This window comes from Pogona vitticeps, chromosome 2 (assembly GCF_051106095.1).
Source record: "Pogona vitticeps strain Pit_001003342236 chromosome 2, PviZW2.1, whole genome shotgun sequence".
Classification (NCBI taxonomy): domain Eukaryota; kingdom Metazoa; phylum Chordata; class Lepidosauria; order Squamata; family Agamidae; genus Pogona; species Pogona vitticeps.
Window position 1 is genome coordinate 274,493,136 of NC_135784.1, and position 14,920 is coordinate 274,508,055.

The 14,920-nt window shown below is 41.3% G+C and overlaps 1 protein-coding gene across 2 annotated transcripts in view; it reads right to left on the minus strand.

Annotated features, from left to right (window-relative positions):
• CKMT2 (creatine kinase, mitochondrial 2) overlaps nt 1–14,920 on the minus strand; it is a 40,797-nt gene that overhangs the window by 6,876 nt on the left and 19,001 nt on the right. Inside the window, exons 2-6 of one of the 2 annotated variants that reach the window (XM_020790323.3) lie at nt 11,642–11,863; nt 10,051–10,249; nt 4,779–4,874; nt 3,697–3,918; nt 355–440 (exon numbers count right to left, since the gene is read on the minus strand). In XM_020790323.3, coding sequence (XP_020645982.1) covers nt 355–440; nt 3,697–3,918; nt 4,779–4,874; nt 10,051–10,249; nt 11,642–11,793 — 755 coding nt within the window. In that variant the 5' untranslated portion in view covers nt 11,794–11,863. The remainder of the gene's footprint in view (nt 1–354; nt 441–3,696; nt 3,919–4,778; nt 4,875–10,050; nt 10,250–11,641; nt 11,864–14,920) is intronic. The other variant, XM_020790325.3, reaches the window with a different exon arrangement.

Below are 14,920 nucleotides of genomic sequence, written 5' to 3' on the forward strand. Positions count from 1 at the left end.
CCCGTGCAGCTGTAGTTTAGAAGGGTGACGAGGGGAAATTAATGCAGTATAACAAGTCAGTAGACTTTAGTCAATATTATTCCTCCTAATTAAAAATGGGGAGGGGCGCTAAGGCAAGAAGTCCTGTTGCTAAAACTTCCCCATTTTGTTTTGCTCACTAAACACCCTTGTTTTATTGCTTTAATCAGTTAATTTATAGTTCTCATATAAAATCCATGAGCAAAAGGAGAGAAGCAGAAAGACTATACAAAACGTATGCAGTCAAAGAATTAGGAACAGCAACCATTGTGTTAGGAAAGAATTAATAAAACCACTTGTTCACACTTTTAGCAAGCAGAGTTTTACATTCCATACCAAATTCCTCTGGCATCTGGCCAATCCCGGGCCATTCCGGCACACGTTAGCAAGGGGGATACTGGCTTATCAAATAGGAAATGGTCCTGCAGACCAGCACACAGGCACAGCAGAGGGAAAGAAAGAAAGGACTGAATTGAACTGCATCTTGTGTCTAACTCGTAAAAAAAGGTTACACAGGCACAAAGAACAAGGGTATAAGGGTTGTGCTGGATTTTAATTCAGTGCAAATATGAAGGCTGTTTTCTCCTATAATGTGGTAGCTTTTTTATTCACATGCAGTGACAAAGATTTTAGAAAGAATTGTAATGATAGTGAGGGGGAAATCATGGAGAAGCATTGTGCAGAATCAAAAGGTAAGGATTCAAATCAATGGTTATATTAATTTACCAGCTTGTATACCAATATAAAGGAGAAGCCTGAATATTAAGGACCTGAATATTACATTTTTGAGACATGAGACCTATCAAAAAAAAATTGTCTGACCTTTTTGTGTCACTGTTTAATCCTGTTCTTCATTCCTAGTTCTGTTTCTGATCTTTAAAAGCAACAGTGTTTCTAACTAGACTGATTTCTTCTTTATTTTTATTGCTCTTTGCTTCATTTGTATTCCTAATTCCCAACCTTTCATTAAAATAGAAGTCTCTAGCTCCCATGGAAGCAAAGATAAGAGGCAATTCTTTTCAGGTTCTCCAATTGTTTTCTAAGAAACAAGCCTACCACCTTTCAGTGTGATTAGCCAATGAGCAATGCCATTGACACTTTGATTTATGAGAGAACATTATCTTTCTTCTCCCAGTTTCCGAGTAAACATCACAGTCCTGAGAAAACCTCACCTCCCTTCTTATATTGATGGCTGTTTTACAGAGCTGCCTACAGACAGGAATGAATGGGGATTGGGTATAGCAAACGGAAGATTGATGCGACTGTGAATCTTAGATTTCGAAAAGGAAAATTTAAACTGATAAAGAAATAATAGTTTTCTTTGGGAAGAATTAATTCCACGTTTAATTTTCTTGAGAGCAGAGCATGGTCCTTTGAATTGTTGACACAGATTTAAGTTCTACTATAATAAGCCTTATAGTTAAATAAAAATACCTAAGCAAATAAGCTGGACCATAAAAAAGGCTGACTGTGGAAGAATTGATGCTTTTGAATTGTGGTGCTGGAGAAGACTCTTGAGAGTCCCCTGGACTGCAAGGAGAACAAACCTATCAGTTTTGAAGGAAATCAACCCTGAGTGTTCACTGGAAGGACAGAAACTGAGGCTCCAATACTTTGGCCATCTCATGAGAAGAGAAGACTCCCTGGAAAAGACCCTGATGTTGGGAAAATGTGAAGGCAAGAGGAGAAGGGGAGGACAGAGGATGAGATGGTTGGACAGTGTCATTGAAGCTACCAACATGAATGTGAACGAACTCCGGGAGGCAGTGGAAGACAGGAGGGCCTGGCGTGCTCTGGTTCATGGGGTCACGAAGAATCGGACATGACTTAACGACTAAACAACAACAAGAAGAAGCAAATATATACATTCATATATTTGTACTTATTAAGAAATCAATTCCATAGTGCAGAGTAACTTGTAACAAAGAGGTAAAATAGACATTTCTTTGGATGGGGGCATAGAAAGGTTTAATGCTGAGCAGAAATGGAAGCAGATATGTTAGGGTGGTGGTAAGGGGAGAAACAGACGTGGTGGTGCTGTGGCTTAAACCACAGAAGCCTCTGTGCTGCAAGATCAGAAGACCAAGGAGACGTAAGGTCAAATCCACACAACAGAGTGAGCTCCCGTCGCTTGTCCCAGCTCCTGCAACCTAGCAGTTCGAAAGCATGTAAATGTGAGTAGATAAATAGGTACCACCACGGTGGGAAGGTAACGGCATTCCATGTCTAGTCGCTCTGGCCATGTGACCATGGAAATTGTCTACAGACAAAACGCTGACTCTACCGCTTGGAAATGGGGATGAGCACCACACCCTAGAGTTGGACATGACTGGACTAAATGTCAAGGGGAACTGTTACCTTTAAGGGGAGAAACATGGCTGCTACCTTAGGTTGGCATGTGCTTCGAATGTTGTTGTTTTTTTCCTAATGCAAAGGCATTGTCCAGAGTTGGGGAGGTAGCTGCACTAATATATTGCAGAAAAACAATGAAAGAAACAAAGAGTCTGGTGGCACCTTAAGATGGGTACATTTTGGGTGTTTTAGGTTTTTATGGATCACAGTCTCGAGCACCCAGTTTCAGTCTTGTGCCTTAGTTTTCAGTGCAGTGGTAAATTTTACTTGCTCTTCCTGCATTCTGCATGTGAAGGTTGCATGCTGAAAGGCATTTGACCATACCCTCAGGCTGGCTACCCACAGCCTGTCAACTCAAGTTGCTTAGCTATGTCCCTTACAAATTCACATTACTGTAGTCCTGAGAAAGGTTGGAGGGTATAATCTATTGTGACATGAAATTCAGCTCTTTGGCTGGTCTCTAACCTGCAGAAGTCAGATACATAATTTAGGCTATGTTTTAAGGTTAACTCTTTGGCTTGGCAGATAAATAAGCCAAAAGAAGATCCAGCTCTCTGCTGGGTTTGCATGCCATAATAAATGAACTGGGGACTGTAATTCTGCAGTTTGTTTAGCTGTAGCCCCTGCAAAAGGGAGCAATTGGGCAGAGCAGCATGTATCACTATGCCCCTTATAAGCCAGGATACCCACAGATCCCTAATTTACCATGATTAAATAAAAAGAATATGTTGATGTGATCATACATGTGTGAAAACTTCAGCAAGCTACTTCTAAGGCATTTTCAAATGTATTTAGGAAATTATCTACTCCGAGCAATGAGGAGGGCATAGTGAGATATGGGCAATAACCATTCCATGGAGGAAAAGCAAAATGGAACATAGAAAGTTAAGCTATCCCAGATCATACTACTTGCCATCAATCTCTACAGGAGGACCTTAAACTGGAAAGAGGGCTAAGCAAACTGGAAAGAGGGCTAAGCAGCCCATATTTTCTTTACAGAAACCATCAGAGAGAGAGAGAGAGAGAGAGAGAGAGAGAGAGAGAGAGAGGAAATAATATGACTAGGGTAATCTAGAATGCCCCTAGGTAACGCAAATCTAAATTAGACCCAAATGAAACTGTTCAAACATAACTGAGTCCTTTTATTATGTATACATGGGCTCCAAAACTCTCTGCAAGTCTTATGCTTCAGGGAGATAAGAGTTATACTCTCAGTTATTTCTCAAGAACCATTTTCAGTCAATTGATGGTTGTTTAGGATTCACATACAGTGTTATAAATAGCTTCATTATCGGTTCCTACTCCCAGACTGGGCATTATACTTACATCAATAAGCTGTTGTTGCTCTTTCTCAGTCATAGTGGTAAGACTGTAATACTTTCCAGCAAGGTCTCCTTTTAGTCCAGCCAAGGCAGTTACAACAACATTTTCTACCTCTCTCCTTTCTGCCCTAGAACAGGCAGGAGGCAGGCTCAGTCCTCGAATACTGCGACCCGTGCGAACACGAGATGATAAGACGTAGCGATCATCGAATTGTCCTTGGGTAATCTGCACCAAGAAAGAGAGAGCTTTATATTATTACACTGGAGTGGTTAAAACGCTGTACTGCAGCTAAAACTGTGCTCACGACCTGGGGTTCAAATCCCAGGTAGCCAGCTCAAGGCTGACTCAGCCTTCTATCCTTCCGAGGTCGGTAAAATGAGTACCCAGCTTGCTGGGGGGGGGGGCAATGTGTAGCCTGTATAATTAAATTGTAAACCGCCCGGAGAGTGCTTGTAGCGCTATGGGGTGGTATATAAGTCCAAAAGAAAATTTACCCCATCTTTCTCCTTAAAAGGACCCAAGGTGGCTGAAGTCACCATTGGACTTGTAGCCCTCCGTGTGCTATTGGGACGGAACTCCTATCCAAGGATGAGAGATAATGAGAACTACAGTCCAGTAACATCTAGTAGGCCACAAGCATGCATGCAGTGTAGTCAATAGAGTGATGGATTAGAACTCTAGTGACCAGGGTTTGAATTCCCACTTGGTCATGGAAACTCACTGGAGGAGTGAAACTGAGAAAGCCATTCCTTAAATATCTTGCTTATATTGAAAGCTCTATTAGAGTTCTTATAAATCCAACTTGACATCACATAACTGTTTCTTTACCAATTCTTAACAAAAACAAAAACAAAACCAGCAGCAACAACAACAACAACAACAAACACAACAATCATCATCATCATCATCATCATCATCATCTTTAACAAATTTGCTTTGGCTCTCGATTCATGTAATGTAATGTTTTTCTATTTTGTCACTTAGAGAGTTACATATACACTCCCTGAACCACGCCTTTATTACTGTCCATAATGCCATTTTCTTTGCAGATGAGCACTGGTTACTTGGTGTAAAATTGGTCCTACCTTGGAAGCTTCCAGGTCAGTGTGATGCTTCATCACCTTCGGGTCATAGCCATTGTGTCTTACTTTGATAACTGGGTCGAAAATCTCTGCAAATACCTGTAGAGTCAATAGAATACACTGATGGTTATTTCCCCAGATCATTTTGTGATCTGGGGAAATATAGATCTATTTACTGTATAAATAGCTCATTAGTTACAATCAGTTCCTTTTACCAATAAGGAAGGCATAATGGTATTATATTGCAATTGCAATTTATTGAGGAATGACTCCTTTCTCTAATCCACTGTCTGACACATGGGCTCAGGATTCCTCTTTACAACACAGCCTTTGAAGAGTCCCTGGCAAGATTTGCCACTAGAGTAGGCCCAGTGAGTTAGTGGGGATTTGGTGTGCCAACCTTTCCATAAGTTTCACTGATTCAATGGGCCTACTCTATTAGTGACTTACTACAGGATGTCAGTCACCATTCAGCAGAGTATGTTTTGATGTATTTTTAAAAATTGGCTTTTAGGCCAGGGCCCACTTGTTGCAAATGCTTAGGCAGTTAAAGCAAGCAGGGCTCAAATTCAAAGGCTGTTGTGTATTAGTATGTCACTTTGCCTCTGCATCAGTGTGTGTGGTACTGATGTTGATCTGTATGGAGTGAAAGGAAAGTGATTAAAGAGTTTTTAAAGCATTTCAGCATTTCAGTGGAACAATCTCTTTCAGACTACAAAATTATAGTTCCTCTTGCTACCTTCAGCTTCTAATTACATTAATTAGCCAGGATGTCTGGCAGTGGCAATTTAAATGGTAGAGAATGCCTGACACAGCCTTTTTCTCCTCCTCTTCCTCCTCCTCCTCCTTTACCTCCAAAATCTTTATTATTTCACATTGTGGGTTTTGACATCTACTCTGACTGTTCCATAAAAAAGAAGACCTGTTTTACCACAAAATATGGTTTGTCTTTTTAAAAACCAGTGACAATTTTCATTCCCAGCCAATACAAACATTCCACCTATCCTGCTATCAATATGCTGTAAACTGATGCAGGTAATGAGGTAGGATTTCAGATCACCTTCCTGAGGTAGCTAAACCACAACTATGTGACAGGACATTTGAATGTTCAGTCAAGATCAAGCATCACTCTTACCTCAGTCTGATATATTGTATGAACACAGTATAGGACTTGCAAGGAGAATGTGGACCTTTACTGGGTAATTATGGGTGAGCCACTTTTCCTCAGTACGGACTGAGAAAATTGGAAACTGCAGGATTGTTGGGAACTTCACAGCTAAGTATGTATAAATGTGAAGCCCTGCCCTCTGCCGTGGAATGGAAAAACTGAATATTGGAGAGAGAGTGGTGTGCTTTTTGTCTCTGAGAAGGACTGTGTACCCCCTGAGCATGGCTTGCTCAGGTAACAGGTAGGATCTGCCTGTAACCTTAGTTTACTGCAAGAAATAAGACAACACCAAGGAGACTGCAAGATTTATGCTTTGAATCTGAGCTCACTTGGGACAGCCAGAACCTTCCACATTTTATATACCATTAAGCTGGAGCTGTTGCCTGTGCCTTCAAGCAAAGATTGAGGATTGTGGGGCACCTAGTGTAAAAGAAGATTTTAACCTTCAAGGGAGCTGGCTCAGGGCATGGCATTTTTATAGCTGCCAGACTTCTAGTTTAAGTGACTTGGGCCTAGACTTAGCATCTCTGAGGCATGCACTGTTGACCTTCAAAATCTACAAGGACATTTTGTTTGGTGAGGTGAAATTCAGGATAGGAGTCCCAGTTCAACATACCAGAATAGAACTTGCTGGACTGGCATAGGAATTCTGCTCTAATATTACTGACAGGGCAGTGTTTCCTATCCATCTGATGGTACGACGATAGTATAGGCAGCACGGGAAGAACATTTGCCACCGTTCTACTTCCTACCATCTGCCACCTTGGGTGCCTGCCTCATTTCACCTACTAGTCAGGCCAGCCTTTCTCCTATTGTTCTGTGTCAGGGTTCTGCTCCATGGCCCATGACAAAAATACGCTGCAATTGATTACTGACAAGTAGAGATGGGCATGAACAAGGAAAATAGTGGTTTGTGATGATTTGTGGTTTGTCACTATCCATGAACCACAAACTTTCTGACAAAATGAACCATTTAGTCATGTCCGACTCTTCATGACCCCATGGACCAGAGCACGCCAGGCCCTTCTGTCTTCCACTGCCTCCCGGAGTTGGGTCAAAGTCATGTTGGTCACTTCGATGATACTGTCCAACCATCTTGTCCTCTGTCGTCCCCTTCTCCTCTTGCCTTCACACTTTCCCAACATCAGGGTCTTTTCCATGAGTCTTCTCATGCAATGGCCAAAGTATTGGAGCCTCAGCTTCAGGATCTGGCCTTCCAGTGAGCACTCAGGGTTGATTTCCTTTAGAATGGACAGGTTTGTTCTCCTTGCAGTCCAGGGGACTTTCAAGAGCCTCCTCCAGCACCACAATTCAAAAGCATTAATTCTTCAGCGGTCAGCCTTCTTTATGGTCTAGATCTCATTTCCATATATCGCTACTGGAAACCTTGACATTTGTGCGTTCACCCTGGAGGCAGGCGGTGCATCATGGCCTCTCGCAATTTGAAGAGACACTTTTTCAGGAGGCCGAGGCCGAGGCAGTCCCAAAACCAGCAAAATCAGAGAGCTGGACAGGGGACAGATTGTATTTGTCTTCAGTGTGGAAGGGATTCTCAATCTTGAATTGGCCTCCTCAGCCACACTAGATGCTGTTCCAAGTCCTCCATACAGAGCATGTTACCATAGTCTCTCAAGACTGAAGGATGCCTGATCTATCTAAAACTCTAATATCCCAAATTCAGTTTTCACCAGACTTGGAGAGTACGGGGAGGAAAGTCAGCTGATGACCCGCTGTGAGTTTGGTGTCTCTAATTCATTCTACCACTCTGGGAAGTCCCAAATTGCAGGACCACAAAGCATTTGAATCACCAATGCTGATAATAGTTCAGCATTTTGTTATGTTCTGGTCAGGTATGTTTTCCCTGAAGCATGCTGAAATGAACCACAAAACAGTCCAATTCATGGGGTTTTTTTGGTTTATAGTTTGTTTTAGCCCATCTCTACTGGCAAGTCAAAATATATGTCAGCAGCTACACTGTGTGAAATGGTAGCCTGCGTGTTTCGTGCTATCTTTATTTACAGTGTTATATACACTGGAGACAAGGAACATGCCTCCTTTCTCCATGGTCAGGAATGTTTTAGTCACAGAATACAGGACTGCTGACAAGAGATCCCTAAAAGACAAAAAAAAGTTTCCTTACAAAAAACAGTGATTTTAATAAGTACAAAATCTTGATATTAGGGTTAGAATATAACAGGACAGAATCTTGCTAATTGCATCTGCTACCATAACCTCTTTAGTGTAAATTTCAGTACTGAACTGCCACAAGTTAATAAACTGGTGTAGGCATTTGCTGTAGCATAACAGTCAGATGACATGTCATGTGACAGCCAATGCCTATACTGACTTCATAACTTGCAGCAATTTGCCACTGAAATTGACACTGATAGAGTTACACTGACATAAATTTTCAGTTGGATTCTGGAACTTTCAGAAGGATTTCCTGACCTTTAAAGCCCTTCCAGTCTCTAAAACCGAAATATTATATTCCTTGATTTGAAAATCTACCATGATTATTCATTTATTACTCTTTCTGAAGAAGAATATGAACTCTATTCTGAATATTGTATAATTTCAGCAAATCTGTGAGCGAAGGAAGGAAAGTGAGCCGTCCTCACAGGCATCTAAAGAAGAAGGAAGTGAAGGATGCGCTGTGGGCGAATTGATCAAACTAGACGATGAAGAAGGGGGCGCTAATAAAGCTATAGAGGTGTTCCTAGCGGAGAGGACAAGAGACTGGGGGGAGGAGTCGGGAGACTGGAGATGGGATGAGGTTATAAAGGAGGAGAGAGGAGAGAGAGGGACAGAGGGGGAAAAGGAAGAGAAGAGTACTCAAACGAGAGAGACGGGAGCAGAGAGGGAGAAAATTGCAACACTAGTAAAGAACTTCCCGAATTTAATGAAGGAAGATGGCCTGTTGCCTCTACCGAAAGGAATAAGCAAAGCCGGAGCTTGTGAGTTCCCAAGGGGATGGAGACCGGGAGTGGGTTCGGCTTCTCGCCCTATGACGGACAGAGAAACCCTTGGTGGAGCCAGCCCTTTTCTACCCAGGCTGGAGGGGTCGGTCGTGGTCCATCCTTGTTGCAGGACTTCCTGCTCAGTTCTGACTGCGTCGGTCGCGAGCCCGAACGCAATCACTCGTTTTGGGGGGAAGAAACAGTAAGAAGCAAAGATGTAATGCCTGGGGTAAAACCTAAGAAATATAACTTGTTGACGAATGAAGAGTTGCCGGACCCGTTTGGTCCAGAGTTACTTGATGAAAAAGTTAATAAAACCAACCAGTTTTTGACTGTTACATCGACTCCTGCGATTATTCCCGCCGAATCCCTTGGTCCGCCCCCCTCAGAAAAAGGACCCAATCACAAAATCCCTACAGATTCTATGTTTCCCAATTTATTTGTATGCCTTCTCTCCATTTTTGTCAAGCAGTAAATGCCTGGCTTTTACAATGAAGATAATAAAGCAAGAGTCTAGTGTATTTTTACTTGAGAAAACATTGCATAATTTTTTAAAAAATATTTTATTTTAAAAGACTCTGTTCCATCCAGGTTTTGTGATGCCTATTGTTAAAGCAAATCTTTCTCTATTTATTCATATCATCCAGCTGCCAAAATATCAACATATGATTTTGGTGTTCCTAGTTCAAGAGAAAAACAGTAATAATTTATCACTTTATCTGACTACCTATATTAATGTTTGTGTGTGTGTGTGTTGGATTTGCAGTGTTACTCCACTCCATTTAGTAAATAAGGTTCCACATTTTTAAACTCAAGCTGAATTTAGCAGTGGGAGAGAAGGCAGCTACAGACAGCAAATATTTATTGTCTACTGTTCATGTATTTTATTCTAGATACTGTTATACAGAGAGTGCCTTTAATGGTGTTTTCTCTTCATTGAATGATCCACTGAGGAAAAAGAGACTGTAAAATCCTGCAAAGAAGATAAACAAGTAGCAGCATTATCCATATGGCTTGTGTTCTGTGTACACTCTAGTGTCCTTGAAAACAACACATCATGTGAGGAATCTGTTCATTTAACTATTTCATGAAATAAAAATACTGTATAAGTCCAATGAGGGGAGCATTAAACATAATAAAATTGTTTCACCTCATAAGATTCTTCATCACCAGCAACCATGCCCACTGTTTTGATAAAAGGGTGACCAGGATTATCAACACCAGTTTGGATGCACTGATCCAGTGTATAGCCATTAGGAGTCATCTTGTCCCTCAGTTTGGCATAGATTGCTGGCGTGAGACACTCAGCCATGCAATTGTTGTGTTTACGAAGATCTGGGTAGTCTGCACTAGGTAGAAATAAACAAAAAAACATTCATATTGATTAGTAATGCTATATTCTCTTTTCCAGTTAATCAGTATATTCTGGATAGAATGCACACCTCATTTGTCCTCTGCTTTTAACAAAAAAAGAGGATCAAAAGATTATGTGCGTAAATATTTTACAGGGAACGGGAAGGTTTGGAGAAACAGCAGGAATCTTGAAAGTGTGATTGGTTGTTGATTCATGCATGCAGTTGAAATTTGTATGGGAAGCAAACCTACAGGGCTTTCCGGGAGTCTGCTGGCTTCCCGCTGAAGCCACAGAGATCGTTTCAGCACATAACAGAAGCACTTAGGCAGATGGAAGGAAACAAATGTCCTTCAGAATTTATATTTGTGTGTATTTTCTGCCAGATTAAAAGTGCAAGTAAAGTTAATGAGCTAAATCCACAGCTGGATGTAAATCAATGCTGTGAATGCAGAATTGTTGAAACTATAGCAGTTTGTATGATTTGCAGTGATAGAGCATTATATTGACAGTTCTGATATAGATACCTTTTAATAACATTTGCGAACTAAACTAAAGTTGAGTGGCGGGTAAAGTTGACATTAGTCTAGGACTATGAGAAGACTCTGCTTCAATTCTCGAGCAGCCCATTGAGTAAAAACAAACGAGTCATTAATTCTTCCAACTTACAAGGTTGTTCTCAGGTTGAAACAGAGAGACCCTTTGACCACCTTGGAGAAGATTAATTTCATAAACAAGACTAATTAGAAACAGAGATTTAGTGTTATTAGCTTCACAGAAACCTTCAGGCCAAATCTAGTGTTGGCCCCAACTCAAGTAGATCTGCTGAAATGGATCGACATTTTAGTCACAAGGGTTTTGAATGGATCTGCTTGATGTGGAACTAACACTGGATTTGGCTTCCTTTGAATTGTAAAAATATGTGCATATTTTTAAAAATGCCCTGTCAAGGTTCAGACATATCATTTGCATCTCAATGTCTGCCCTCCAAATAACAAATCAAGTTATGTCCACCCTCTACTGCCCCATTCATGTTATCCTCTTGACTCACATTTCCACATCCAGCATCTTTCTTATTCACGTCACAGTCCAAGGACAGAGTCTTTCTCAGACTTTGTATGAGATGCTTCTCCCACTATTTTCCCTGTGCATTTTCCTTTTCCTTTATTCCACCCTGCTTCTTTTACCCCTATATCCCTCTGCTTCCTGATTTCTTAGTTGTGTGGCGCTTCCTCAGTTTCTGATTTCTGCATCCATTGCCAGTTTTAGACAGCTTCCTTTGACCCTGCAAGCATGTGGTGCTTTTTCAACGCATATTGTAAGGACTTTCAACAAGCACCCCACCCCACCCCACAGCTTGTTTATTAAAGATATGAATCAGAATACTTACCTTGGAGGAAACAACTTGTGTCTTTCAAAGGCTCTAGCTTTCAAAGTCTGCTGATTCAGCAAGTATCCAGTTGTCAAGGCTCCAGTGCTTACTGTGGCAAAGAGGACAACACTTCTTCGACCAGCCAAGAGACGTGAGAATATACTTGCCATCTTTTTTTCCTTATCTGATAGTTACGGAAAACGCACAAAACCAAAACACCACACAAACCTGAAATGAGGGCTGAAATAATGCAACAGGAAATGAGTAATAATGAAAACAGGACCAGTGATGGGATCAACTGAGGCATGGATGACCATCTGTTGGGAGTACTGTGATGGATATTCCCATATGGCGGGGGGTTGGACTGGATGGCCTCAGTGGTCCCTTCCATGACTCTATGACTCTATGTACATACTCAACAGAAAGATTAAAATACACTATTTGTCATAATCATGTTTAAACATTTGGGGGACTGCCCTTGAAAGCATGTGGGGAATTTCAACCAGAGCTCAAATATCTGACAGCCTATATCACATACATTTTAAAATAATTTCACTGGCATATAAACTTTTTTGCAGTCCCAATTCAAATTTGGGTTTTAAAGCCTTAAGAGGCTGAGTCCTGGCTATCTCAGGATTTTCTCTTTTATGATGCCCTAAAATCTGAGGAACAGCCTAAATTGCAAGGGGCAAAGTCCTACTTGTTCAGATAGTAGGTATGTTCATTCTAATATTTTTTTTGTTTGTGTATTTGGGACCTTAGGGAGTAATCCCAACTAGTCAAAATTAGCAGTGTTTCAGCTGAGCTGACACTGAGCCATTTAGCGGAGGCTATGCTAAATCCAAACCCATCCTGGCCTAGGGATGTTGGAAATTACTTAGGACTATCCTAACTTGCCTCACATGGTACCAGCATAATGGCTGTGAGTATGGGCTGGAGACCCAGCTCCTCCCCCTTTTCTCCCCTCTTCTGGTTCTTGAACAAAATCCACTTGTGCAACCAGATCTGAGATTATCAGACACAAGGACCGTTACATTAGCACTAGAAACACCTTCGCATTCCAAACCCACCACGGTGAGCATATCTTTGAGTATGGATTATACTGTTAAAGAAGTAGCACTGAAAGGTTTGCATCCCTGGTCTTGTAACATTTTAACAGGAGGAAACGTGCTTGCCTTAATATGTGCTCTGACCCTAAAAACTGCTTTAGACATAGTGATATATAAATGTAAAAATAAAATACAGTATTGTGGTATATAAATTTATAAATAAAAATAAGTAAATAAGTAATCTGGGTTTTAGAAACCTTCTGACATCTCAGGAAATGATTAATTTATAGGGCTTTTTGTTTTTTTAAAAAAATTATGATTCGATATTAGTGTCGGTGCATTGTGGTGCATTGTGCAATCAGTCATGCTGAGGCATGTGGCCAATTGTGCAAGTGTATGGCACTATTCTTGTTGCCAGGCATAACACCAGAAATTTACACCAGTGTAGTTTTACGTAATGAGCAGAATAATGGTTAAGTGATTATTACATGATTATAACTGATTGTGTTGCCGGCGGCACAACAGATTTCACAATCAGTGCTCACCTGTTCAAATTAAGGACAGCCTGCCAGCTTTGCATGCTTAAATAAGCAAAGAGAATCTCAGACGGTGCCTGTATTTAAAATAATATAATGTGTTTTCAGGAGGATTTCGCAGACAGATTGAAAAGGGTTGAACTTGATGGAATGGAATATAGCCTAATTTCCCTCAATAGTCCATTTGACCTGCTCCCTCACCTGATTTGCGGCACAAAACTGGGAACTACCTGGTCTCTCCCAGTCTTGCTGCACAAAGGTGGCTGCACATAACCTATGCTGCACCTTTGAACCCAACTCTGCTCTTCAGGTTAGAAAAAGATACTCATCTGTTCAGCCCTTCCATTCAGTCAAAGCTAGCTCCACCAACCAATTGTGAAGCACTGCAATTGTGGGATCCAATTCAGATTGTTGTCATGGTGAATCACAATGGTGTCTCATGTAGTGATACCCTTCTGGGATTAGGCCTAACTGAGGACCATTTCAAATTTATGTGGGATCTGTGGGCAGGATCCCACACCATAATAACAATCTTATGCTTGTGTGACAAGACTTTCCCCTCTCCCTTGCAGCCCATTCCATGTAATCCAAAATCTTCTTTTGAAGGTCCACTATGGATCAAGTTTTGAAGAAATATGGTGGTTTACCAGCAGGTATACCTCACTAAAAAGAAATACATGCATCACTAAAAGAAGACAGGGAAGAACAATGATCAGGAAGAAGTTGCATTTGTTGAATGCTGCAAATTGCCTCTGACCCATGGCAACCTCAGAAACAAACAACCTGGAAAAGGTCCTGTCATCAACAGCCCTGCTGAGTTCTTGCAAATGCAAGACCCCAGCTTCGTTTAGTGAATCAATCCATCTCATATTCGGTCATCTTCCTTTCCTGCTGCCTTTAACTTTTCCCGCCATTATTGTTTTGGCCAGTTTGGTCAAGAAGTCAGGCTCAGCAACCATTGGGGTCCTTACAACTCTACAATTCTATCATTCTATAAAATCCTTCTAATGGTTATCAGCTAGCTCTTCGTTGCATTCCAATCATGGTGTGAGTGTCGTATGGCAGAAAGATATTGTAAAATATTTCTGTGATAAGGTGGCCCCTGTAAGTATTACATGACATTATTTTGGACTGTTGAGGGCAAAGTTTGAGGATTGTTTGGGGCCTCCTTTAAACTCTTTGATGCCAGCTTTCCATTTGTCTTAATGGCAAAGGGCATATGAAAACTAATCAAACTGTTTTTGAATCATGAGCAAACACATTTCACATATCAGGACTTAAATCACAAAGAGGACATACTGAACTAGTGAATAAAAGGAAGTGTTTCAGGTCAGTAATTCTTGTAGACTGGAAGTGAAGTCTGACTTTAAAATTAGGCTGTATATACAGACCTCATGTTCATTTGAGCTACTAAGACATTATTCAAGCAGCCACTAGAAAACCAGTAAGGTTTAAGCGATAGACTGCTTGACTGAGGCCTAGGGGGTGCAAGTTCCCCACAAAACGACTGTGAGCCGGCTAAAGCTGGCTGGTGGGAAGGAGCTAAGTGCCAGCGTGGGCAGGCCTCCTCATCAGCAGCAAGGCTGTTATTGTTAAGGAAAACACCTGAGGCAAGGGAGAGTGGCCCTCCCCCAGGGAAACAGCTGTAGTCTTGGCCGAAGTAGCAATAGAGGGGAGTGAACAAGGAGAAGGGGAGGCTTTGGAATCAGACA